This window comes from Thermothelomyces heterothallicus, assembly GCF_042370625.1.
Source record: "Thermothelomyces heterothallicus CBS 202.75 unplaced genomic scaffold P884_scaffold_1, whole genome shotgun sequence".
NCBI lineage: Eukaryota > Fungi > Ascomycota > Sordariomycetes > Sordariales > Chaetomiaceae > Thermothelomyces > Thermothelomyces heterothallicus.
In genome coordinates this window covers 1,510,812-1,533,531 of record NW_027192562.1, presented here as the reverse complement: position 1 = coordinate 1,533,531, position 22,720 = coordinate 1,510,812, and the positions used below count along the sequence as shown (strand labels likewise).

The following is a 22,720-nucleotide window of genomic DNA, read 5'->3' as shown; positions in this document are numbered from 1 at the left end:
TCATCATCATCACCTCCCGCCCGCAACGCTCACGAAGCTCGCCTCGCCGTCCACGACCTGCGCTTCGGCGATCCACCCGGCCTCGACCGCGAACCGCACCACCTCCCCGGCGCTGGGGAAGCTCAGCACGTCCCGGGGCGCGCCCGGGTCCAGGTGGGCCCAGAGCTCCCTCGTCTCCCTGCGGAAGCGCTTGAGCTCGCGCGCGTCCCCGGCGAAGTGGCGGACCAGGTAGGCGTACAGGTAGGCGAGCCAGAGGACGTTGGTGTACGGGTGGTAGCCGCGCCACGAGATGGGCCCGCCCGAGCCCGAGCCCGAGCCCGAGCCCGGGGCCGGCGGGTAGGGCGTCGCGTGGTCCCGCGGCGACGGGCGTGCCACCCGGTCGCCGTGTATCAGGTATGACCGCATCTGTCGGTAGACCTGGCACTGCGGCGCGTGCGTCGACTGGAACAGCGACAGGTCCTTCTCCAGGTCGTACGCCACCACTGAAGCCTCTGCTGCTGCTGCTGCTGCTGCTGCTGCTGCTGCTGCTGCTGGTGGTGGTTGTGAAGATGATGATGATGGTGATGATGGCGAGGGGGGGTTGGGGTTGGTGGCGCGGGAGAGGCCGTAGTCGAGGATGGTGATGTCGAGACCGGAGTGACCGAATTTATAGGTGGTCTCAGTAGTTGTGGTGGTGGTGGTGGCACTGCTGCTGCTCTCTGGCAGAGTGGTGGGTGGGCGGACGCGTCGGATGCAGAGATTGCCTTCGTGGAGGTCGCGGTGCTGTATCCACGGAAGAAGGGGGGGAGGGGGGGGGTTTCGGTTAGCAACACAAGTTGGTACCAGGGTTCAATCAGACCGAAGGGTAACAGAAGGCGAGAAAAAAAAGAAAGAAAGAAAGAAAGAAAACGAAGAAGGGGAGAGCAGGCTTACCTCGAACTCTATCAGGTCTTCTGCCCGTGCCAGGGCAAGCGCCGTGTGGAAGAAGATATCCCACACCTGGCTGATCGAGGTCAGCTCAAAGTCCTCCAGCGCCGTGCCGGCGTCGCCCAGCTCGACCACGAGGAACCGGGTGTCGTCCAGGTACCGGCTCGGCGAGGGGTAGAACTGCAGCCGGTCCGGGTCCTTGCGCTTCATGCGGCGGTGGAAGGCCTGGTGGGTCTCGAGGAGGACCTTGGGCGCCTTGCCCTTGACCACGTACTGCTCCTTGTAGACGACGAAGCCGGGAATGCCGGCGAGCCACTCCGAGATCCTGAGCTCCCCCTGCATGTCCTCTTCCGAATGCGGCTCTTCGTCGACCAGGCCGGAGCGCTCCTGCGCCTTGGTCTGCGGCTTGATGGGCGACTCCAGCCGGACGACCTTGATGATGGATGTCCCGTGCTCGTTGGTTACGCGGTAGACCTCGGCGTACGAGGCCTCGGCGATCTTTTCTATGCGCGCGCCGGGAGGACAGACGTCGGCCCAGGTGATCACGCGCAGGCCGCCGTAAACCGACTCCTCCACTTCCGTTTCTGTCTCTTCGGTCTCTCCTGCTTCTGCGCCCGCTTCTGTTTCGGGCTCCTCCCTCCCGTCCCGGGCATGCTGCGGGACCTCCCCCACGGCTGCTGAATCGTCCTGAGCAGCCTCCCTCTCCAGCTCAGCCGGCAGCTCTGATCGGCGCGGCCGCGTTCGTGTCCCATGCCCCTCGGCGCGAGCTGTGTCCTCGAGCCTGGTGGAACACAACTGCTGTGCTAGCTCGCTAACGTCATCGACCGGAGCATCTCCGACATGCGGCCCCGTTTCCGGGGCGGGTTGGGTCTCCGGCGTTGGCCCCGGCCCGAGCCCCGGCTCCGGCTCCGGCCCCCGGTCAGATTTGACCGGTGACTTCGGCAACTGGGCAAAGAGGATCTCAGCCGTCTGTTTTCGGGTGCTCCTCCCATACTTGCGTACTGTCGTTGTTCGCGCCATTGCGATTTAAACTGCGTTCAGTAATCGCCTTCCTTGGTTGTCTAGATTGCCGATTGCCGATTGTTGGAAACAGCGGATGTGGGGGCGGAATGGTCACTTTTGATTTGCGTTTACCCTCCGTGCTCCAAATTTGGTTGCCAGGGCAACCGACTGCGGACTGCGGCGGTTACTTATCATTCTCGCACAATCCTGTGCTTAACAATGCAATCAACCAAAAATCTCTTGACATCTTCAACCTGTCCTTGACGGCGGATATGCTTAAAAGGGAAACCTTGTAAATTGTCACGACAAACGGCAAAAGTATGAAGCATGTGTGAGAGACGGGAGGATGGCAACACGGCAATGATGAGACTTGTAGATGCCAGCGCCCTCCTCAAAAGACAATCAGATTGATTCCTCGTCAAAGCCACGGCTTCGGAGGCGCGAAAGAGAGGAATAATCAAAGGGGAAGCCCAACCATTTTTTTGCTCAAGTAAACATTACTGCATCTACCAAAAATGCAACTCCCGTACAGATACAGCAGCTTAAAAACAGCCGACCCCCCTCCAAGCAGCACACAGAAACAACGTGTGAGCAAGCTCCCCCCTTCTAGCGCGGAAGACCCACGTACGCCATGCCAAACCTCGGGCCAGCCACCCTGGCCAAATCGGTGAGTCTCCTAGGCCCTCAGGGTCTGCTTCTTCATGCTCCTCTTCAGCTCCCTCTCGCGCTCGCGCTCGAGGTACTTCTTCTGGGCCTTGGCGTCGAGGGCGTTGAGCTCCTGGTCGCGCTTGGCCTTCTTGGCGCGCTCCCGCTCCGCGGCGAGCTCCTCGGCCCTGCTCTCCTTGTCGGCCTTCTCGATCTGCTTGACCGTCGCGTCGCGCGCCGCCTTGACCTTGCGCAGCACCTCGGGACGGAAGTGTCCCACCTGCACCAGCTTGTCCGTCAGGCGCAGGAAGTACCGGAAGAGGGGCACCAGGTTGGTGTAGTCGTTGTTGGCCGGCAGGTGGTACTTGAGGAAGATGCGCTTGCGGGGGGTCGTCTCGTTGAGCCTGGTGCCCGGTGTCTTATTAGCATCGGGACGAGCTGGACACGGTAGCGCAAGAGAGCCGGAAGGGGGGCGGGGGGGTTGTAGTATGCTTACGTCTTGGGCTTTTCAGTCGGCTGGTCGGAGACGATGAGATATTCGAACAGGTCCCCGGCAGCCTCGGCGAGTTTGATCAACTCCGGAGTAAGCAGAGCATCGGTGATCTCGGCGCTCTCGGTCATGACGGTCAGCCAGTTGGGCAGCTTGGGGTTGTCCTTGGTCACGGTGAGCGACACGTCGTAGCGGTCATCGCGGACCTGCTTCATGCACTCCTTGTGAACCAGAGCCCACACGAAGCCGTCATAGGTGCTCTTGCCATCCTTGCTGCGCACTTCCGGGGCGCCGGGAATGGTGGGAACGAGGAGCGACTCCTTCCCGTCGAAGGGGTACAGGATGGCCTCGGCGACGTCGTGCGTCTCGGCGACGCTGTCGAAGAAGAAGGCGGCCACTTTCTCGAAGAGCACGGTAAGCGGGTTGAAGCGCTTCAGGAGAGTGAGCTTCACATCGACAAAGGCGACGTTGGCACGGCCGGTCGCGTAGGTGGCGAACTCGAACAGGCTCTTCTCCTTGATCAGGCTGTCGCTCTGAGCCTCGTCGGTCACGACGACCGACTGCAGGAGCGCATCCCCCTTCTTGTCGGCCGCGGCGAGAGGCACGCCAGAGAAGCCAACCGAGGCAAACTCGGCAGCCAGCGGGGCGGCGTGGGCGCGAATCCACTTCCTCGCCTTGTTCCGGTTCAGGCGAGCGCCGAAGAGATGGAGGATCAGCACGGCGGCGATGATGGAGAGGATGACGCCCTCGGCCTTGAACTCGGACAGGCTGTAGCGCTCGTGGACTCTGTACCACTTGGTGTAGGGCCGCACGGTCTGACCGGCGCCCAAGGCAGTTGACGTCGAGGGCTCGGCCGCGACGGGAACCGGAGACGGATCGGCAGCCTGGGAGAACTCGGCAAAGTCTGCGGCGTTCGAGGTCAGCATCATAGGAGCTCCCGAGAAAAGCGGTGATTCCAAAGATCGACTGTACTTACCCGGATCGACGCTAGCCGCGTCAGGCTTGGGGGCCGACGGTTTGCCCCCAAAGAGGTTGTTGAGCACACTCGCCATCGTGCTTGTCGCCTTGTGTCGTGGCTTTTGGTGCGCGACGGCGACAGGGGGAAGTTGAGCTCTGGAGAAAACCAATCAATTGGATTTGAAGGCCCGTGCTTTCTGGCTGCGACAATGCGTGCAAGTGGCTCCACCCATCGTGGGTTGGGGGATTTCCGTACCCCAACTTGAACTGCGGGGAACATTCCGGATTTACATTACCTAATCCCTGATTTTACGCTTGTTGAGATAACTCTGAGAAAAATTGGAGGAGAAAGATGCGAACAAAAAAAACATTAGAAAAAGGAGCATTGCGTAGGCAAATAAACACGGTTCGTATTTGGAAACGGAGATACATTCCCGTATATGCGAGAACTACAAAACGGTACAGCATGGAGCAAGGTGACAGTTACGACGTGGAGAGCTTTGTCATGATAGAAGGATGCTTAATTCGGGGGAAAACATACAAAAGTCCAACCCTATGCTATGTGACGTATATAGAAACAATGATCAACCTCTTGAGGTTGTCCTGTACAATCAAGCCGATTGCTCATCCTTGGCGAGGATGTCCTGAACCCGCTTCACCTTTTGCTCGGCCGTTTGAGCCTTGTCGGTCCTTTTTTTTTTTTTTTTTTTGGGCGATCAATCTTGTTAGCCTTTCAGAAATCCGACACCAAATGCGCGGGGAGGAGGCCGATGGGCTGCTCACCGGGAACCGACTCGCATCGACGTCTGGATCCGCACGGCGCCCGTCTGGTGCACGACCGTATGGGCCTGTCCAATGACCTTCATGACTTCATCCCAGTTTCCCTCTGTTGGTTCGGGGGTGAGTCAGACTTTATAAAGCTTCGAACAAGCAGGCGCATATGGGAACAGTAACGGCCAAGGCAAGAAAGAAATGGCCCTTGACGCACCAACTGTCGTCCCGGCAGAATGCATCGTGTGACGCAGCCCGCTGGCCCTGAGTACCTTCTGTACCTCGGCGACTTCCCGCGCGACAGAGACGTTTCCGGTACCAATCTGAAAAGAATGGCTCGTCAGTCTGACTCGACATGTCACGGCGAGGTAGGACCTTACGGGTACGAGACAGAAGTCCACATAGCACATGGACGGGGTCGGGATCTGCGAGTAATCCGTGGTGCTCATCTTGTATCGGGCTTGTGATGAAGAGAAGTAACGAGAGGCTTGGCGGTTAGTTGAGTGGTAGTACAATGCGAGAATAGATCTGGGCAATCGGTGTCGGAAAGGAGACCGTGATGTCATCATGGCCATATGTAAGAGGTCGGAAGTCTAGTGGAGGAGGGAGGGGTATGCGGGAACAGCAGCGGAAAAGCGCAGTAGTGCTGCACGGAATGACAGGAGCTCCACCAAACAGCAACAACCCGCGAACTCGCACCTTAACCACCAGGGATGATCAAAAGAAACTAACAAGCCGCCCTGGTTTGAATCAATTGATTTTCTTTACGGAGTACAATTTCAGAATTTCGATATCTCAATGCTTCCCCCCAACCCGACCTTGCGATGCTCTCCAAACCAGACACACAAACGGCACACACCAGAATTATCCCGAGTGTGCCTTGTGGCCCCGAAATGACGGCAGATGGCCGCTTGCAGTCGACATCGAACTGTGACGAACATGTTTTGGGGGAGATGATGTTGAATGCTGCATAGCCGATCAAGAGCTGGGGAACGAAAGTCCAAGAGGACTTAGTAGTAGTAATGAGAGCAGAGGAAATCAGCAAGCCGACGTGCGCGGTAACGATGTGCCAGCACTTCGATGAGATGCAAAAATACCGGATACTCGACCAAACCATTCCGTGTTGAACTCCCAGACCCAGACATCAGACTTCCAAACCCTCCAGCGTCCGTAAGACCGCTTTTTCACCTGGCCCGTTGTTCCCATCCGTCCCGCGGCAACGTCGAAAATCAGAGCAGAAACACCAAAGGAGCCGGACTGCGACTGCGAGCCCGCACATACCGTAACCCCCCCAACGGTCCCCCCAGAGAGTCGAGCGTGGTAGGATGCGGAAACCAGCCGGCGTGCGCAGCTCGTTCCGTCGGCATCAGCGCGCGAGACATTCGGCCCCAAAAACAGCCGCGCTTCCCAGCCCTAGGCCGCCAACCGCCGTCAAGCCCCACGCGAGCGCGGCCGCCTCCCAGTCAAAGTCGTCCTCCGGCACGACGTCGCCGAGGCCAACATCGGCCCGAGCCGCGGGCGTAGGCCGGTACGTCTCGTCCTCCGGTTCCAGGTCGGCTCGGTCCTGGCCCGGGCCGGGCCCGGGTTCAGGCTCGGGTTCGGATTTGGCCTTCCTCGGCCGGCCGCGGCGCTTCGGGGCTTGATTATGATGCTGCTGCTGCTGCTGCTGCTGGGCGGCGGCATCCTCGGCGGGGCCGTCCGCGCTCCCGGCGCTCGACACGCTCGGTCTCTTCTGACGGCCGCGGTGGCGCAGCGTCATGGAGAGCGGAGGGATGCCGTTCGACGGCGCCGCCGCCGCCGCCGCCGTCTCCCGCGCCCGGGCGGGGCGAGGCGTCTCGGTTGTTTTCCCCCGCTTGCCGCCGCCGCTTCTACCGCTGCCGCCGCGGGACGGGGAAGTCGAGTAGTTGTGCAGAGCGCGCAACATGTTGCCGACGTCGGTCGACCGCACGGCCGCCCAGAGGCCCAGGCTGAGGGCGCAGAGCAGGGCGTCCCTGCCGGCGGCGGCAACGGCCGGGTGGTCGGTCATGGAGCCGAGCACCTTCTCGGCTGCCGTTGCCGTGCGCTCCCATTTCGAGCGCTTCTCGGTGTCGAGGGGGATCTTGATGCTGTGACGGTGCCTGTGGGAGTCGGGGAGATCGAAGAGCAGGGCCAAGACGGTCGTCTTAGCGTGCAGCAGGCCGCTCGCGGCCGAGATCAGGTTGAAGAGCCTCGTCACGTCGGGATAGGCGTCGTGCGGGTCAGCGTGAACGACGCCCCAGGACGCCGGAGCAATGGCAGGCAAGACCAGCGGTGCGAGGGTCAAGAGCTTGGTCAGGAGAACGGTGTTTGGGAACGACGGCGTCCCCGCAGTGGCAGGGAGCCAGAACGTCACCAGGTAGTTGAGAACCAGGGGGGCAACGATCAGCGATAGCTGTGGGAACCAGTTGTTAGGCTTCCTCGGAAGCAGGCGATGGAAAACTCGGGCGATCCTGGTCGAGTTAGACGGGGGGCTGCTCTCTTCTTCCTCCTTTCTGCGCAGGAGTGAACACTTGCCTCGTCTCTTGGGCTGGAATCGGCGCTGGTGTTTGGAGAAGGGCGACGTAGAACAGGTTCTGGGCAAAGGACAGGCTGACGAGATGCGGCAGCAGAGCATGTGCCCATAGGTGTGGTATCCTGCGGCGACGACCCTCGACGGCCAGAAGCGCGGTCCATGATATTGTCGCGAGGTCAACCTGCTGTCCCCACCACAACCTCCGCGTCTCCTCGGCGATGATCTCCAGGGCATCGAGGAAAACAGGAGTGTCGCTCAGCCAGTGTTTCAGGTACAGAGCGGGTCCATCCCGACCGATATTAAACAGACTACTGTTCTGTTAGTCCGCGAACTTCACTTTCCCGGGGGGGGGGGGGGGGGCGCCACGGTGGAAGCATACGACTCGGGAACGTCGACACCCCTTTCCGACGCCCACACTTTGTATGACAGTGTCAGATATTCGAGGCTCGAAGTCACGGCAAACACCAACCCGAGAGCCGCCAGGCTCCCAAAGACGACGGTGAGCTTGGAGCGCTCCGCTGTGCGGGTCCGCGTGTCCTGCGCAGGGCCCAGCGCCTTGTGGGACCGATAGAGGCTTCGCCAAACGGTGTAGGAAACGTATGCGGCCGCAGCGACACGGAAGGCTGCCAGGAACAGAGGTATGGGACTTTGGTATTCATCATTGTAAGTTACTACTCTATCAAAAAACAACCCGAGGATGTTGAGTGTCTTGCACTTACCTTGCGTGATGTTCAACTTCCACCGGCGCCATCTCTCCCTCTTTGTGAGGTTTCTAGTTTGTCAAAGATCTAATCAGGATGAGAGTGGAACGTTTCAGGTATGGTGGTCCTCAGCATGTTTCCACCAAATGTTGCTGTCATTTCGTGTTCTGCGAGTTGACTGCGCTGGAAGCACGCGGGTGATAATGGGGTGCATATGACGACGTCATCGACCTGGTTGGCTCTTTGATAGTTGATGCTTATCTAACTATCTCTCTGCTGCAGGCGTTTCCCACGCAAAGTGCTACGATGTAACGTTATTACGGATTACAACCTTACATACGTGTACTCGTAAAACACAAATATTATACATACGATACCTACAGAGGACCGCCGAACAACGCTGTGTCGTAGATGCTCACTAGCCAATCGACATGTGCGACCAGGATCCTGGGAGAATGGATCCCGCCAGTCCTCCACGCCTTCCCGTGTTTACGTACGGCACTTTTTGCTTTTGAGTGCACCAGCGGAGGGGGGGAACACATCATCCATCAGTAAACGACCGCAGGTTTGCACTGCGACGGACCCGAAAACAGGTAGCGGCGACAGCACGCCAACAACGCCGCGCGTGCATGTCATAGATGATGATACACGGAATACCTAGCCCGTCTATCCTTGCCATATTATCTTCTTAGAGAGACGTGATCTGGATTCCTTACATAGCCTTCTTCATTTCCCTCTTTAAACCCTTCATGACAACCATACCAATTCCTACCCAAACGCCCTCCCATTCATTCCCTCAGAGGTGGTGGTACATACGAACGATAAAAAAATAAAAATAAATATAAAAATAAAAAAACACCTTTGTCCGCCAGGCCGCCGCCGCCGCCTTTGAGCTCAATCTCGCTCCTTGGAGTACTGGACGCTGTACTCGACCGTCTTTTGGATCCCCGTTATGTTCGGATCCTTTGGCGGTGCCGGGGTGCCCCGCAGGATGGTCTCCTCGCTGCCCGTGTGGGAGCTGGGCCGGCGTATGGTGGCGAGGTTCTCGCCCTGGGACTTGACGCCGCCGAGCTCCATCCAGTCGTGGCGGGCGTCGGCGCCGTCGGGCCGGCTCTGGCTCCGCTGCGTGTTGTTGGTGCGCGACCGGCCGGTGCCGTAGCCCGGAGTGCCGTAGCTGCCGTAGCTGCCGTAGTGCTTGCTGCCGAGCCCCGGGATGAGCTTGACCACCAAGGGACGGAGGATCGGCAGGCACGAGCAGACGATGGCGACGTTGGGCTCGACAATGGTCCACATGACGTTGTCGATGTTGTACGTGTTGTCGGGGCTCGTGGCGAAGATGTCGAGCGTCGTGACGCGCAGGCACGAGGTGACGACGGCAAAGATGCCGATGGCGAAGACGGCCATGAGGGCGATCTTTTGGGCTCTGGGCGCCCCGAGCTTCCAGATCAGGGGCATCGGCAGCAGGAGGATGATGATGTCGGTGGCGATGGAGAAGCCCGCGTTGGCGAACCAGAACTTGGCCGTGTCGATGCAGGTACCCGGCGTGGACTTGTCGAAGGCGCGGATCATGGGCCGGCACTGGAAGATGGTGACCAGGATCGAGGCCACGCAGTACATGGCGACGATGGTGAGGAGCGCCCAGCACGACCAGCGGAACCAGTGGACAATGAAAAACAGGCGCAGGTAGAGAAGCAGGATACAGCACTTGACGAGGTTGATGGTGGCCTTGTACGTGACCTGCGCCATGAAAAAGTACTAGAAGTTGCCGCGCCATCACGGTAAGTTGCGGCACTTCATTGAACAAGAGCAGTCCCCCTTTTCTTCTTCCCCTGTCGTTGTTTTGGGGATTTGGCGTACCTTGTTGGTTTCAAATTTGTCGTGATCATTTATCGTGACCCAGTGTCTTCCCATTCCGTACTGACAAGCTGCAAGCCATCGTGTGTTAGCATGAAATCCATTCCTCGTGGTAGTTCTGCATCAACGGGAGGACTTGCACATCCCTCCCTCCCTCCCCCCTTTTTTTCCGCAAAAAAAAATTGCGAAAAAAAGGGAGGAGCAAGAGAGAAAAAATAGATCAGAGAGGGATAGGAATGGAGAGGTGGAGATGGGAGGAAAGAAGTAAAAGATGACAAAAGGTTCTCTTACACCCTACGAGGAAACCGCTTGTCAGAAGCGCGAAGATCTGTCGATCGTCGGTCAGCAACTCGAATCTCGAGAAACGTCGACTGTGGCTTCAGGATCGAGAGGGCGTGATTCCGGGGGACGGTGCCACTCACGAGGGCGACGATGGCAGTCCAGTCGTCGGCACCCAGCTTTCCCCCGGTTCCCAGGCGAGCCCATATTCGCAGGCCCATCATGACGGGGCAGATGACGAAGAAGACGGCCGCGGGAATGTACACCAGGTGCGCTCTGTTGGCGTCCGGGTCGAACGCCGGCGCTGTCTCGGTTCCCGCCATGCCGGGCGGCCACGCTGCGGGTCGTCCTCGTGCCCTTCTCGTCGTTCGCCTCGCTCTCTTGCCTCCCAGAAGGGCTCGCGCGGCATGTACGTCGGTCTTCGAGGAGGCTCTTCCGATATTAGAGATAGAGGGCGGAAGGAAGGGAAGAAAAGAGAGAGCCAAAGAGAGAGCCGGTGAGATGAGAGCACATTTCTCGGCTGCTGCGGCGAGGGAGCGGCGAGCACAAGGGTCAAGAACCCCCTACACTACGGCACCGAAGGTGACCCTTTTCGATCCGTCAAGAGATTACAACACTACAACACTACCAAAGCATAGATTGAGCTTTGTTATGACAGTCCTTGTCTTGCGCAACGCCTGGCGATCGACTGCGGGAACCCAATCGGTTAGCCGCAAGGGCCTCTTCCCCGTGAACGCCCGGATCGATCTCCATCCTTTTGGCGCTTTGATCGAATGATCGGAGACCGAAGGAAAAGGGTCAAAGAGACGGGAGATGCCGCACCCCTAGATTCGGTGGCTTGTCTCGCTTGCGCTGAAAGGCGTGGTGAACGCAGGGGGTGGGGGGAAGGGGTGGGAAACCTGCGAACCAGGGTGGTGGAAGCACGGATGAGGTGGCCGGCCAGGCCGCTGCGTCTCGACCTCGATGGGAAAATAGTGTGCGCAGTAAGTACTACGGACGCACAGTCAAACCTTCCCAGCGGAAAGTAGCGCACCAATCCGCTCCGAGGACGGCCCGGGCAGACCGTGCCGCACGCGGGCAAGAGAGTAGTTGCAGGAAGATTTCCGAGATTTTCAGGAAGGAGCTGAGATAGCAACCTCAATGCTACCAAGAAGGAAGGCAGCAAAACACGCTGAAGGCTCGGGCGCACACAAACGGTGCTTCCATTCTACAGATTTTTTATCTCACGACAGGATCTATTGACCGAGTTGATATTATTCAGCGCCCCCAAGGAACAATAAACGAGACGTTAAGACTTGGATACCCTCGACCTTCTCCGACCAGAGGGCCGAAGGGTTTTTCAGTCGGGCAAAGTAACGGAGGCTCCTCAAGTACGCTGCACAAGCCGCAAACCCCAACCTCGAAAGTGTGTCCCATACTACCGCCTACATACACGGAGGAACATGTGGGTCGGCGATCGTTGAAAATCGAGCGGGTATGTATGTACGGATGTACATCACCGCACTAGCTCCGGTAAAACTATCTACGGAACAACTATTTACTGCGCACACTAACTACATTATGCAGTCCAGATCGTAACCACTGGGGATGGACAGCGATCCGCGCGCTCCTGGTGCACCGTGTAATGTCCATGTTTCGTACGGATTGCGCGGTCTGCCAAGACGGAAAGTAGGCGGGTCTCTGGTCGACGAGAAAGGCGACAAACCTCTTGCTACACTCGAGTTCTCCTGACGTGACTGACACCGTCCGTTAGGGAGTTAGATGAGGTGAGCAAGTGCCCTAGAAGTCTGACAACCGCTCTCTTTGCTCACACACTTTCTCGAACGGTATCCGTCACTTTGGGAAATTGAGTCCTCAACTCTCTACACACTTACAGGTTATGAAGAGGATGTTAGCTAACACTTGGACGCCCAGGTACTCCGTAATATTGTTTGAGACTATTTGCTACTTGCATGTCCACCCATTCCTCCGTCGCAGGGAACATGGGAGCCTCCTTCTCCCCACGGCGAGGCCCGGCCAGACGCGGGAGCCCCTCGTCTCGCGGAGCGTCCCGACGTCGAACTTGTTGCTTGTGTTCCTTCTGATTCTGAAACGGATTCCTCTAACCGGATAGAGCGATGCGAGGGGTGATCCCCTGCATGTTGCTGCAGCAGAATGCTTTGCGCTATTGCATGCCAGATGTACGGAGTATATGTACATACATACTGTACGTACACTACACTACAGACATCGCCCTGGGCTGCTGACCCTGTACCGATGCAGATGCGTGAATCGACCTGGAGTGAACGCGGTAGTGAAACGTTACTAGAGTACGCTACTACATACCTCCGTACATACATACACAGTACACTACCATGTAGTGTAGTAGTGCATAGAAGCAGGCCATGAACCCCGGCCATCTGCCGGCCCGACCAACCACATCGTCATCGGCGCCATCGGAACTCATTCCCGGGCCCTTGCCTATGATACCTTATCGGTTGCTCCGTACGGACACTACGAAGCATTGCGTTGGTCTCTGTACGCGGTATTCGCTGTACGCGGTATTCGTGCAGTGTACGGATTACATACGCGCAGCACTCCGGATCGCCCGCGAAATTTGGCGCCACAGCTTCGCTGTACTAGTAGTGTAGGCACCTCCTACACTAAGTGCAGGTTGGTCACACAATATCGGTTGAGTATCAACCTGCAGAACACCCTGGACGCCACCCCCGGCGGATTCCTCCTCTCGTTCATGGGCACGACCACGAGGAGGTGGGCCTTGACGGACTCCCGTCCTCTCTTTTGTTGGTGTACGGATTACTTAACCGAAATCCGTCTTCTCACAATCGACCGCTCGCGCGACCGATGCTCTTGTTCCTCACCACACGCACCCCTGGTTCTCTCCAGGGTTGCGCCGGCCGAGACGAAGGGCCACCGCGGGGGAAGGCCGCTAGTGAACTTGATGTCCTCGCATAGTTACTCCCCGAGCGTCGAGTCCAGCCCCTTGAGTGTTGCCCGACGGCATGGTTCCAACGGCTCCAACCCTCTTTCGGCGTGCCATCGTCTTGTTGGTCCTCGTACCGTACCTCTGTCCATACGACACTAGATTAGGCTCGTTCCCCGTTGCTGGAGAGGAACGGGCCGCTTCGCATTCGTTCGGTGCTGTTGAGGAGGGCAGGAGAGTGAACTACGCTAGCGAGGACACCATCTTGATTGACTCCCATCTGTCTTTTTTTTCTTTCTACTTCTGTTTTTCTATTTTCCCCTCACGCTTCCTTCCTCTTTCAGGCTCCGGGATCTCTCGAGGCACATGTTGGCTGCCTTACCTTGATTGTCTTTCCCGCCTTCTGCTCCCCAGCGTCCTCCTCTTACCGATTGTTGTTGGTGCTCGTGCGACACGCGCGGCGGCATCTCCCAGCCTTCAGCATGCCATCCTCCGGGGAAGAAAAGCAGCACGCCAGCGGCGTTGTAGCCAAGGACTCGCCCGCCGAGTCGGCGTCATCGTGCGCGGAGACGTCCCCCGCGCCGATCGACCCCACGGCCGAGCGCAGGCTCCTCATGAAGCTTGACCTCATCATCTTTCCCGTCTTCTTCATCATCTACCTCATGGCCTTTCTGGACCGCATCAACATCAGCAATGCCGCCATCCAGGGGCTGACGCAGGAGCTGCATCTCGACGTGGGCAGCCGCTTCAATGTTGTTCTCTTCGTACGTAGCCTTCCTCCCTCCGGTTTGACCTGGACCGTGGACCGTGATCTGACCGGATGGTACCCCAGGCGTACTACTCGTCCTATATCCTCCTCGAGGTGCCCTCCAACATGGTGATCAGGAAAGTCCGGCCCTCGCTTTACCTCTCGGTCCTCATGTTCTGCTGGGGCGTCATCAACATGTGCATGGGCTTCGTGCACTCGTACGCCGCCCTGGTCGCCCTGCGCGTCCTCCTCGGCGTCTTCGAGGCCGGCGTGCTGCCGGGCATCGTCTACGTCAGCTCCATGTACTACAAGCGGCACGAGTACCAGAAGCGCATGTCCTTCTTCTTCTGCAGCACCGTCGTCGCCGGCGCCTTTGGCGGCCTGCTCGCCTACGCCATCGCCAACCTCAGCACCCCGAGCATGGCGCCGTGGCGGTGGATCTTCATCATCGAGGGCGCCGTCACGTCCTTCCTCGCCATCGTCGGCTCCTTCGTCATCGTCGACTGGCCCGAGCAGACCCGCTACCTCGACGCCGAGGAGAAGGAGCTCCTCCGCCGGCGCATGGCCGCCGACGTGGGCGACGTCTGCCGCATGGACACGCTCAACCGGTTCGCCCTGACGCGCATCGTGCGCGACTACAAGATCTGGCTCGCCGCGTTCGTCTACATGGGCATCTCGGTCGCCGGCCTGTCGGGCACCTTCTTCCTGCCCACCATCCTGCACGAGTTCGACTGGCAGGCCGAGGAGGCCCAGGTCCGCACCATCCCCGTCTACGTCCTGGCGGGCGGCATGATGCTCCTGGGCGCCTGGGCCTCGGACCGGCTCAGGCACCGCTACGGCTTCATCCTCGCCGGCGCCTCCCTCTCCACCGTCGGCTACTCGATGCTGCTCGCGCAGGAGGGCAAGTCGCGCGACTACAAGTTCGCCGGCGTCTTCCTCGTCTTTGGCGGCGCCTACATGATCACGCCCATGTGCCTCGCCTGGCTGCAGAACAACCTGTCGGGCCACTGGAAGCGCTCCTTTGGCGCCTCGGCGCAGGTCATGATCGGCAACGTCGCCGGCATCATCGGCGCCTTCATCTTCATCAAGAAGGAGGCGCCCCTCTACCCGACCGGCTACGGCGTCGCCCTCGCCATGATGTGGTTCGGCGTCCTCTGCGCCACCGCCATGGCCGCCCTCATGTGGAGGGAGAACCGCAAGAGGGACCGCGGCGAGCGCGACCACAGGCTCGCCCTGCCCGACGAGGACAAGAACAACATGGGCGACTGGCACCCCAGCTTCAGGTTCACTCTGTGAACCTTTTTTTCCCTTCTTCTTCTTCTTCTTTCTTTGCCAACCACCCAAAAAGAGTGTCTCCTCCCCTCCCGGGGGGAAACGGGGGCGCTTTACCAGTGTGTAGGGATGAGCTTTCGGGCCAATCGTAATATGTAATACACACACACACACACACACACGCTCCCTACGGCCTCTTTGGGGATCGCTCAAGTTCGGCTGGGCCCGATCCTGCTGTTTGTTTGTCGGCTGCGAAGATAGCACCACAAAGGTTGTGATCAGTTTTCCGTGGCTTTCGGTCGCTGCCTGGAAAGGGTATCGCCGATGATGTTCCCCCAATTCCGTCCTCCCATCCTCCTATATTCGTCTTTCCCCGTTCTTCTCCACCGCGCTCTCCAAAAGAAGTGGAAATAGGCTAGCCAAGCTCGCCAAGCTATCGGCCCAAAGTCAAGTACCGTGCGCTAAGCAGGGGGCGCGACGGGCGAAGGAATTTAGTGTACGGATTATTGTAGACTACACTTAAGGGAGGAAGGAAGGAGAGGGGTCACCCGTTCGGGCAGCGCGGGTGAGGGGCTCGACAAGGGCCGGAACCGACGTCCGCCAAAGCGAGGTCCACTCACCTCGACTACGACCTGATGAGGATGTACGTCCGTACCCAAGTACATACAGTACAGATACACTAGTGTGTGGTTGGGAAGAAAAAGAAATCTTGGTAGCCGAGTGAAGCTGAATCTTGCACAATAATAGCTCTGCGCTCTCAGCTCTCCGTGTGGGTCGGCAATCCCGGCGTTGCGGTCACAACAACAGAATGTAACCCCGCGCCTCCCGGAGTCCAGATATAGCAAGATGTATATATACATATATATATATATATATTTGGCGACATACCCGAGCATTCGGGTGGGCGCCGAACAAACCGTCGTGAAGGCCATTCTTTCTCCTTTGTCCACCACGACCTAGTTAACTTAAGTTGGATAAATCTTTCGTTGCCTGTGGACTGCACTGCACAGCTCACTTCTTGTTTCTGCCCTTGGCCCCGCCGTCTTTAACTCCCTGAGCGTCCCGCCGGCCAGCTGTGTATTAGCGGTCCCGAAAACCCCGAGATGTATACCACGTCGTTTGCCTTCTTCGAGGCGATCGCCGAGGCCGGCGTCTCGCATTGCTTTGTCAACTTGGGATCCGACCATCCTAGCATCATTGAGGCCATGGTGGTGCTGAAGTCGAACCCCAAGTTCCCGCGCATCATCACCTGCCCGAGTGAGGTGTGTGCGCTCAAGGCCGGGGGGCAATCCTGCGCTGCTCACCCGCAGAGCTCTCCCCCAACCCCGTAACGTTCCGGTTTGAGAAGGAGGTCGAGACCTAACGTTTTGTTTTTTTTTCTCTCTCCCCACCATAGATGGTCGCCATGTCCATGGCCGACGGCTACGCCCGCGTGACGGGCAAGCCCCAGTGCGTCATCATCCACGTCGACGTCGGCACGCAGGCGCTCGGGGCGGCTGTCCACAACGCATCCACCGGCCGCTGTCCCGTGCTCATCTTCGCCGGCCTCTCCCCGATGACGCTGGAGGGGGAGCTGCGCGGCTCCCGCAGCGAGTTCATCCACTGGCTGCAGGACGTGCCCGACCAGCGCGCCATCGTCGCCCAGTACTGCCGGTATACTAGCGAGATACGGACGGGCGTCAACGTCAAGCAGGTGGTCAACCGGGCGCTGCAGTTTGCCACGAGCGTGCCACGGGGGCCCGTCTACCTCTGCGCCGCGCGCGAGGTGCTCGAGGCCGACATCGAGCCGTACGAGATGAGCCTCGGGCAGCGGTACTGGGAACCCGTCGAGCTGGGCGGGTTGCCGCCCAAGGGTGCCAGGAGGATCGCCGAAGCGCTGGCGGGCGCGTCGAGACCGCTTCTCGTGACCGGGTACTCGGGCCGCAATCACGAGACCCCCGCGGCCCTGGTCGAGCTTGCCGACATCGTCAAGGCTCTGCGGGTGCTTGACACGGCGGGCAGCGACATGTGCTTCCCCGCTGACCACCCAGCGTGGCTGGGTGTGAGGCAGGGCGCGGACCCGTCCATATCTGACGCAGACGTGATCGTGGTGCTCGACTGCGACGTGCCGTGGATCCAGACGCTATGCAAGCCGCGACCAGACGCGACCGTCTTCCACATCGATTCCGACCCGCTCAAGCAGCGCATGCCCCTCTTCTACATCCAGGCCGACGCCCGGTACCAAGCCGACTCGCTGCTCTCGGTGCACCAGATCATCGAGGTCCTGCGCCGGCCGGACAGCGAGGCCGCCAAGCTCCTCAGCTCGAAGGATCTCGCCGCGGCGGAAGCCGCGCGGCAGGAGGCGTATGCCGCGCGCATCGAGCGCATCGAGAAGGCGGCGGGCCCGCTCCCCGATGGGAGGTTCGGGGTGGCCCACCTCAGCAGACTCCTCCGGTCCGCCTGCCCCGAAGACACCATCTGGGCGGTTGAGGCGGTCACCAACACGGGCTTCATCCACGACAACGTGCGCCCGACGCGGCCCGGGTCGTGGATCAACTGCGGCGCGAGCGGTCTCGGCTGGTCGGGCGGCGCCGCCCTGGGCATCAAGCTCGCGGCCGACGCCGAGGGGCGCGGCCAGTTCGTCTGCCAGATCGTCGGTGACGGGACATATATGTTCTCCATCCCAGGCAGCGTCTACTGGATCGCCCATCGGTACAAGATTCCGGTGCTGACCATTGTACTAAACAACAACGGTGAGTTTTCTCAGCACCTCGTCATCCACCCAACCCTTTTCTTCACACCCCCTTCGCCCCTTGTTTCCCGGCGCCGGGCATCAGCGCAATATGACCGGCTGCGTTGGCCCTTGTCGCTGACGCACAGGTGCGACCAGGCTGGAACGCGCCGCGCAAGTCGTACATGCTAGTGCACCCCGAGGGCGCGGCATCCAAGGTGTCGGACGAGGACATCCACATCTCGTTCGCCCCGCCGCCGGACTACGCGGGTATCGCGGCGGCGGCCGGGGCGGGCGACGTGCACGCCCTCAAGGTTGAGGAGGCGAGCCAGCTCGAGGCGGTGCTGAAGGACGCCGTGGCCAAGGTCCAGGCCGGGAACACGACGGTCGTGGACTGCCGAATCGTGCCGGGGTACTAGACGGGAACTGAAACGATGTGGCGGTACGTAATCAAGAGAGGTGTTGTGCGGCTGTGAGACGTAGGGCAGTCAACTCCTTTCCCAGAGACTTTTCTGCAGTGGTTCCTCGCCGCCAAGGGAGCTCGGAGAACAACGGCCTCGTATAATAAACCTTGTCGTTCCCGGCATTGCTTGCTGATGGCATTCCTAGCCTGTCCGGGGTTTCTCGAAGGACAATCGAGTTCACAAGTCAGCTGGCACTCCTAGTCATTCAGCCAGATTAGAGCGGGAGAATTTCTGCTTGTGGATTCGGGGACAGACCGAGGAAGACCATGAGCCATGGAAACATGTGCCAAAACATTGTTGGTAGTCAATGGCATTCCGAGTCCCACGACGTATCGAGGATGCAACTCGTATCACATGAACAGAGGGAAATGGCGATTGCTCTCCATTGTAATGTCGTCAACTCGAGCTCTTTTTCTTTGCGTTGGTGATTCATGTTATTTTGCGGGACCGAGAGGTTCATGGCAGGTGCGGAACTCCCAGAATCGCGTAATAAGAAGGAGCACGGGGGAAGTCGCGAGGTAAAATTTTCCAAGAGCATTAACAGTCCACAGCTGTGAGATCATGCGAAGCCTCTATTTACGATTCCCCTGATCCATTCCCGCTCATCTGTGCTTACGGCATGGATCGCACTCCTACAGACCCAACTCTAGAGACGTTGGATGATGACCGGGAGGCATCTCGAACATATGTTTGACGAAAAAGGTACGTATTACAAGTAAGGTAACCGGTACGTTTGTAACCGTTATTTCGTATGCCTAGAACATAATTTACCATAACGGTTGCTGCCAAGAGCTCCTTTGGCGAACTCCTGGACCTGCCAACGTGTAACTAAGACTAAGATGCAGTGGAGGCGCCTGCCCTGTAGAAATTTGCAGGCTTCTATGGAGTACGGATTACATAGGCACCTTACCGCTGGGTGCGTTGCGGTGATACTTCATACTGCAGTAAGCTTCCTTGTACCATACAGTACCGTGTGCAGTGGAAGCAGCTTCGCCAAACACCAGGCTGGCAATCTGGGGACTTGCGACTCGCCCCACGAAGGGAATCTTTTTTTTTTTCCTTTCCTTTTTTCTTCATCCGCCTAGACCACGACCACGACGACCTCGGAGGACGGCCAGACGCACAGGATGTACCACCTCGCCAAGGGTCTCTATCGCCTGGCGACAAGCAAAGAGGGTGCGCCCCTCCCCCTCCCCGTCCCCCGTTTCCCCCCCCCCTTCCTCGGTGCCCTCGTTCGTTGAATGATCCAGAATCCCTAAGCGGAACCGACTGACACACACATCTTATCTCGGCTAGAGTACTCGGTCCTCCTCCTCGGCCTCGACAACGCCGGCAAGACGACGTTCCACGAGCAGGTCAAGTCCATCTTCTCGCCCGACGGCCCGCCGCCGAACCTCAAGACGGTGCCGACGGTGGGCCAGAACGTGTCGACCATTGTGCTGCCCGACATGTACCTCAAGCTGTGGGACGTGGGCGGGCAGCTGTCGCTGCGCAAGCTGTGGCAGAGCTACTACGCCAGCTGTCACGCCATCGTCTTCATCATCGACAGCACCGACATTGGCGACGGCAGCCTGGAGCACGACTCGTCCGGCCGCCTCGAGGAGTGCCGCCTCGTGCTCGAGGACGTGCTGCAGAACAGCGAGGCCGAGGGCGTCCCGCTGCTCATCCTGGCCAACAAGCAGGACCGCGAGGACTGCGTCGAGGTGGTGCGCATCAAGGAGGGCCTCGTCAAGCGCGTCTTCGAGGGCGAGAAGGCCGGCGGCATCCGCGACTCCCGCGTCCTCCCCGTCTCGGCCCTGACGGGCACCGGCGTCAGGGAGGCCGTCGACTGGGTGCGGTCGAGGGTCAAGTGGAACAAGGAGAGCCGCCCGCCGCTCATGAGGTGACGATGGAATGCCGGCCTCCTCCTCCTCCTCCCTCCTCTCCTTTTCCCAAGCGAAGTCTTCGTTACGCCAACCTGATCGCGGGCAATAGATACCCAGCTTCCTAGCAGGACAGCGATATTTTCCCCCGGAGCATGTCGCTTTTCGAAGCAGCCATGTCAACGACGATTCGTCCCGGTGTGCGGGCAGTTGCCGGTCTGAAGCCGTGCTCCCGATCACGGCTTAGTGCAGAGGCGACCGAGCCATGAGAGCGACATTGTGTCTGGATACGTCACCAATCCAAACTCGGCGACATTCCAGCTGGTAAATTCCGGGCATTGGAAAGAGCAGGGAGGGAGGTGATGCTTGGTGATTCTATCTCGCTCTGGGCCTAACCATCCCTAGTAACCTGAACAGCGAGCTCGAGCCGTCGCGTGCCGGTCCGGCAGGCTATGCTGCTGGTGTGAATCAAGGTACACAGGACCACCCACGAGGAATGGGTTATCACGGAGGCTTGACCCAATGGATTTCTTTTCTTTTCTTTTTTTTCTCTTTTTTCTTTTTAGTTTGAATTGGATACCCATATTAGTAATGGAGTTGAGAGGAATACGCAGGAATTCATGGCCTTCGTGCCGGAGATACGAATTCGATATCAAGGAGATAGCACAATCTCCTACTTTCGATCCGACAGCCGTTGGTTTGTCCCCATGTATCTCTCCCCACCGTTGCCAGTTAAGTGATCCAACTCCCCTTAAATGGCTCCCTTGTCCCGAGACTTCTCTTTCTTTGCTCCGACCAAGTGCCTCCGTTTGATCTGCCACCTACTTGCTCCCCGGTATTCAGAGAGTACCTTGAATGAGGTATTGCAATGCTCGGATTGCAGACTGGTTGTCCGATACAGACTGGTCCCATCGTCAATCAACCCCGACACCGCGCTCTTCTCTCTCTCTGTCTCTCCTTCTCTTTCTCTCGCTCTCTCTCGCTACCCGAAGAATCATCCCGGTGTTGGTCCGGAGAAATCTATCTTTTAGTTGGACAGACGACGGCTTGACCGCCGTGGGTATCTCCTTTATCCAACCTTAATTAAACCTCATCTTTGCTCCGAACGCCGTCACCTGTCATTCTCGGCCCTCAGCTCCGCCATAAAGCCGCCCTTGTCCCTCCTCTTGAAGTCCTCGGCAAGCTTCCTGTCCAGCAGGTCCGAGAACTCCTTCACCTTGGTAAGGGCGACGCTGGTGCACTGCAGCAGCGCGACGGCGTCGACCGGGGTGCCGCCGAGCTTGGCGATCTGGCAGATCTCGCCGTGCTTGTTCAGGCTCACGGTGCAGCTGCCCACCCGGACCTGCTCCTCGAGCCAGGTGGCGTCCAGGACGGCGATCTCGCCCTCGTCGCCGAAGAAGCTCCAGGTGACGCAGAAGGGCGAGTGCAGCCAGCTGAGCGGGACGGGCTCGCGCTCGGCCGGGGTGTAGACGGTCAGGCGCCCCCCTTCCATGCTGGTGTCGGGTTTTCGGAAGTGGCGCAGGGCGGCGACGACGGCGAAGCAGGCGGCGTCGGTCAGGTTTCCGTCGTGCGAGAGCACGTGCACGTCGACGCGGACGGACCAGCACTTCTGGCCGGCCACGAGGCACAGCGACTCGGTGTCGAGCGCGCCCGAGCGGCGCACCGTCTTCTCGAGCAGGCGCGACAGCAGCACCTCGGTCTCGGTCGGCCGGTTGACCTCGAACGCCGGCGACGTCATCGGGCTGAGCTCGGTCGCGATGGTGAAGATGCCGTCGAGCGGGCGGTCGGCGTAGGGGACCGTCACTTCGGCGGTCGCTTTGGCGAGGACCCTGACGAGGCGCTTCTTGATTAGGGAGGAGACAATCGAGAAATCAGAGCATATGTGGTTATTTTACCTCGTCTTTCCGAGCGTGACGTCGGCGACGCCATACTGATCGCCAAACGTGAGCTCCAGAGGTCGGTACTGGTCAAGCTCGCGGCCGTCCAGCCGCAGGTTTTCTTGGAGCGCTTGTATGACGAACTGCTTCTCGTTCAGAGAAGGCTCTGCTTCTCGCGGCATTGTGAATTGGTATCCTGGGACGTCGTAGAAGTAGGAAAGCGAGTAATCGCCGAGCCGCGCATGGAATGGATGATGTTACGGACGCCTTGCTGTTTGCTGTTCCGGAGGGGCGGCTTTCTGCCGCCAAAGACCGCTAAATTTTAGTGGATTCTGCCCCGCGGAGCGCGGGCGGTGAGGCCCCATCGACCCGCCAAGCTACTAGCCCACTGCATCACATCGCCTGGCAATGGATGCACCCTTGCGGCTCTTCCAGTCTACTAGTTAAGGAAATCACAGCATCATCAACCGAAAAATAACCTTCTTCTCAAGCATCGACCAGCTGCGCCATCCGGGTCGCAATTCACGTCAGATTCGCCGACCAAGATGACGACAGCTCACAGGCCTACATTTGACCCGGTAAGGCACGCGCGCGGATTCGGGGTTCCTTTTTGAAACCACGATGCTAACGCACGGCATCAGGCCCGCGGCAAGGAAGCCCTTCGCGGGCCGGCGTACCACCAGCGGCTGCTGCCCGCGTATACGAAGCTCAAGTTCAGGTGCGTATATA

The 22,720-nt window shown here is 59.0% G+C and overlaps 10 protein-coding genes across 10 annotated transcripts in view; 4 read left to right on the top strand and 6 right to left on the bottom strand.

Moving 5' to 3' along the window:
• Nucleotides 1–9: 9 nt before the first annotated feature.
• P884DRAFT_288774 (uncharacterized protein) lies at nt 10–1,970 on the bottom strand (the record flags this gene model as incomplete). Its single annotated transcript, XM_069443970.1, has 2 exons — nt 913–1,970; nt 10–762 (listed from the first exon to the last, which is right to left on the bottom strand). Exons 1-2 carry the CDS (start codon nt 1,924–1,926, stop codon nt 10–12), a joined length of 1,767 nt encoding a protein of 588 aa, XP_069301762.1. The 5' UTR covers nt 1,927–1,970.
• Nucleotides 1,971–2,193: 223 nt separating this feature from the next.
• P884DRAFT_234420 (uncharacterized protein) lies at nt 2,194–4,124 on the bottom strand. The gene is made up of 3 exons (XM_069439910.1): nt 4,020–4,124; nt 3,050–3,947; nt 2,194–2,957 (listed from the first exon to the last, which is right to left on the bottom strand). Exons 1-3 carry the CDS (start codon nt 4,093–4,095, stop codon nt 2,585–2,587), a joined length of 1,347 nt encoding a protein of 448 aa, XP_069301761.1. The 5' UTR covers nt 4,096–4,124; the 3' UTR covers nt 2,194–2,584.
• Nucleotides 4,125–4,611: 487 nt separating this feature from the next.
• On the bottom strand, nt 4,612–5,220 carry P884DRAFT_189487 (YkoF-like protein; the record flags this gene model as incomplete). The annotated part of the gene is made up of 4 exons (XM_069437438.1): nt 4,612–4,690; nt 4,784–4,886; nt 4,989–5,094; nt 5,152–5,220. The coding sequence occupies 4 exons, from the start codon at nt 5,218–5,220 to the stop codon at nt 4,612–4,614; spliced, it is 357 nt and encodes a 118-aa protein (XP_069301760.1).
• A 917-nt stretch (nt 5,221–6,137) lies between these two features.
• P884DRAFT_274075 (uncharacterized protein) lies at nt 6,138–8,052 on the bottom strand (the record flags this gene model as incomplete). Its single annotated transcript, XM_069442670.1, has 4 exons — nt 6,138–7,239; nt 7,304–7,609; nt 7,681–7,947; nt 8,021–8,052. The coding sequence occupies 4 exons, from the start codon at nt 8,050–8,052 to the stop codon at nt 6,138–6,140; spliced, it is 1,707 nt and encodes a 568-aa protein (XP_069301759.1).
• Nucleotides 8,053–8,896: 844 nt separating this feature from the next.
• Nucleotides 8,897–9,913, bottom strand: P884DRAFT_190097 (uncharacterized protein; the record flags this gene model as incomplete). Its single annotated transcript, XM_069437490.1, has 2 exons — nt 8,897–9,757; nt 9,860–9,913. 2 exons carry the CDS (start codon nt 9,911–9,913, stop codon nt 8,897–8,899), a joined length of 915 nt encoding a protein of 304 aa, XP_069301758.1.
• A 3,627-nt stretch (nt 9,914–13,540) lies between these two features.
• Nucleotides 13,541–15,102, top strand: P884DRAFT_190026 (major facilitator superfamily domain-containing protein; the record flags this gene model as incomplete). Its single annotated transcript, XM_069437483.1, has 2 exons — nt 13,541–13,822; nt 13,891–15,102. The coding sequence occupies 2 exons, from the start codon at nt 13,541–13,543 to the stop codon at nt 15,100–15,102; spliced, it is 1,494 nt and encodes a 497-aa protein (XP_069301757.1).
• An 879-nt stretch (nt 15,103–15,981) lies between these two features.
• P884DRAFT_253580 (thiamine pyrophosphate enzyme, N-terminal TPP binding domain-containing protein) lies at nt 15,982–18,230 on the top strand. The gene is made up of 3 exons (XM_069440810.1): nt 15,982–16,340; nt 16,475–17,810; nt 17,948–18,230. Exons 1-3 carry the CDS (start codon nt 16,182–16,184, stop codon nt 18,205–18,207), a joined length of 1,755 nt encoding a protein of 584 aa, XP_069301756.1. The 5' UTR covers nt 15,982–16,181; the 3' UTR covers nt 18,208–18,230.
• Nucleotides 18,231–19,379: 1,149 nt separating this feature from the next.
• P884DRAFT_274071 (P-loop containing nucleoside triphosphate hydrolase protein) lies at nt 19,380–20,138 on the top strand (the record flags this gene model as incomplete). Its single annotated transcript, XM_069442669.1, has 2 exons — nt 19,380–19,428; nt 19,549–20,138. 2 exons carry the CDS (start codon nt 19,380–19,382, stop codon nt 20,136–20,138), a joined length of 639 nt encoding a protein of 212 aa, XP_069301755.1.
• Nucleotides 20,139–20,729: 591 nt separating this feature from the next.
• On the bottom strand, nt 20,730–22,259 carry P884DRAFT_281790 (ribosomal protein S5 domain 2-type protein). The gene is made up of 2 exons (XM_069443565.1): nt 22,010–22,259; nt 20,730–21,943 (listed from the first exon to the last, which is right to left on the bottom strand). Exons 1-2 carry the CDS (start codon nt 22,171–22,173, stop codon nt 21,226–21,228), a joined length of 882 nt encoding a protein of 293 aa, XP_069301754.1. The 5' UTR covers nt 22,174–22,259; the 3' UTR covers nt 20,730–21,225.
• Nucleotides 22,260–22,536: 277 nt separating this feature from the next.
• P884DRAFT_274069 (Pre-mRNA-splicing factor Cwf15/Cwc15) overlaps nt 22,537–22,720 on the top strand; it is a gene marked incomplete at both ends in the record, with an annotated part of 1,118 nt that continues 934 nt past the window's right edge. The window contains 2 exons of the mRNA XM_069442668.1: nt 22,537–22,569; nt 22,633–22,709. Of these exons, the coding sequence (XP_069301753.1) occupies nt 22,537–22,569; nt 22,633–22,709 (110 nt within the window). The remainder of the gene's footprint in view (nt 22,570–22,632; nt 22,710–22,720) is intronic.

Excerpts from the sequence above, each read along its gene's own strand:
- P884DRAFT_281790 (XM_069443565.1), bottom strand. The coding sequence starts at position 22,173 with ATGCCGCGAGAAGCAGAGCCTTCTCTGAACGAGAAGCAGTTCGTCATA. Across the intron at positions 21,944-22,009 it reads GTCACGCTCGGAAAGACGAG|GGTCCTCGCCAAAGCGACCG; the intron begins GTAAAATAACCA and ends GCGCCTCGTCAG.
- P884DRAFT_253580 (XM_069440810.1), top strand. The coding sequence starts at position 16,182 with ATGTATACCACGTCGTTTGCCTTCTTCGAGGCGATCGCCGAGGCCGGC. Across the intron at positions 16,341-16,474 it reads TCATCACCTGCCCGAGTGAG|ATGGTCGCCATGTCCATGGC; the intron begins GTGTGTGCGCTC and ends TCCCCACCATAG. Across the intron at positions 17,811-17,947 it reads CATTGTACTAAACAACAACG|GCTGGAACGCGCCGCGCAAG; the intron begins GTGAGTTTTCTC and ends AGGTGCGACCAG.
- P884DRAFT_234420 (XM_069439910.1), bottom strand. The coding sequence starts at position 4,095 with ATGGCGAGTGTGCTCAACAACCTCTTTGGGGGCAAACCGTCGGCCCCC. Across the intron at positions 3,948-4,019 it reads CGCGGCTAGCGTCGATCCGG|ACTTTGCCGAGTTCTCCCAG; the intron begins GTAAGTACAGTC and ends CGAACGCCGCAG. Across the intron at positions 2,958-3,049 it reads CCGACTGAAAAGCCCAAGAC|GCTCAACGAGACGACCCCCC; the intron begins GTAAGCATACTA and ends ACCGGGCACCAG.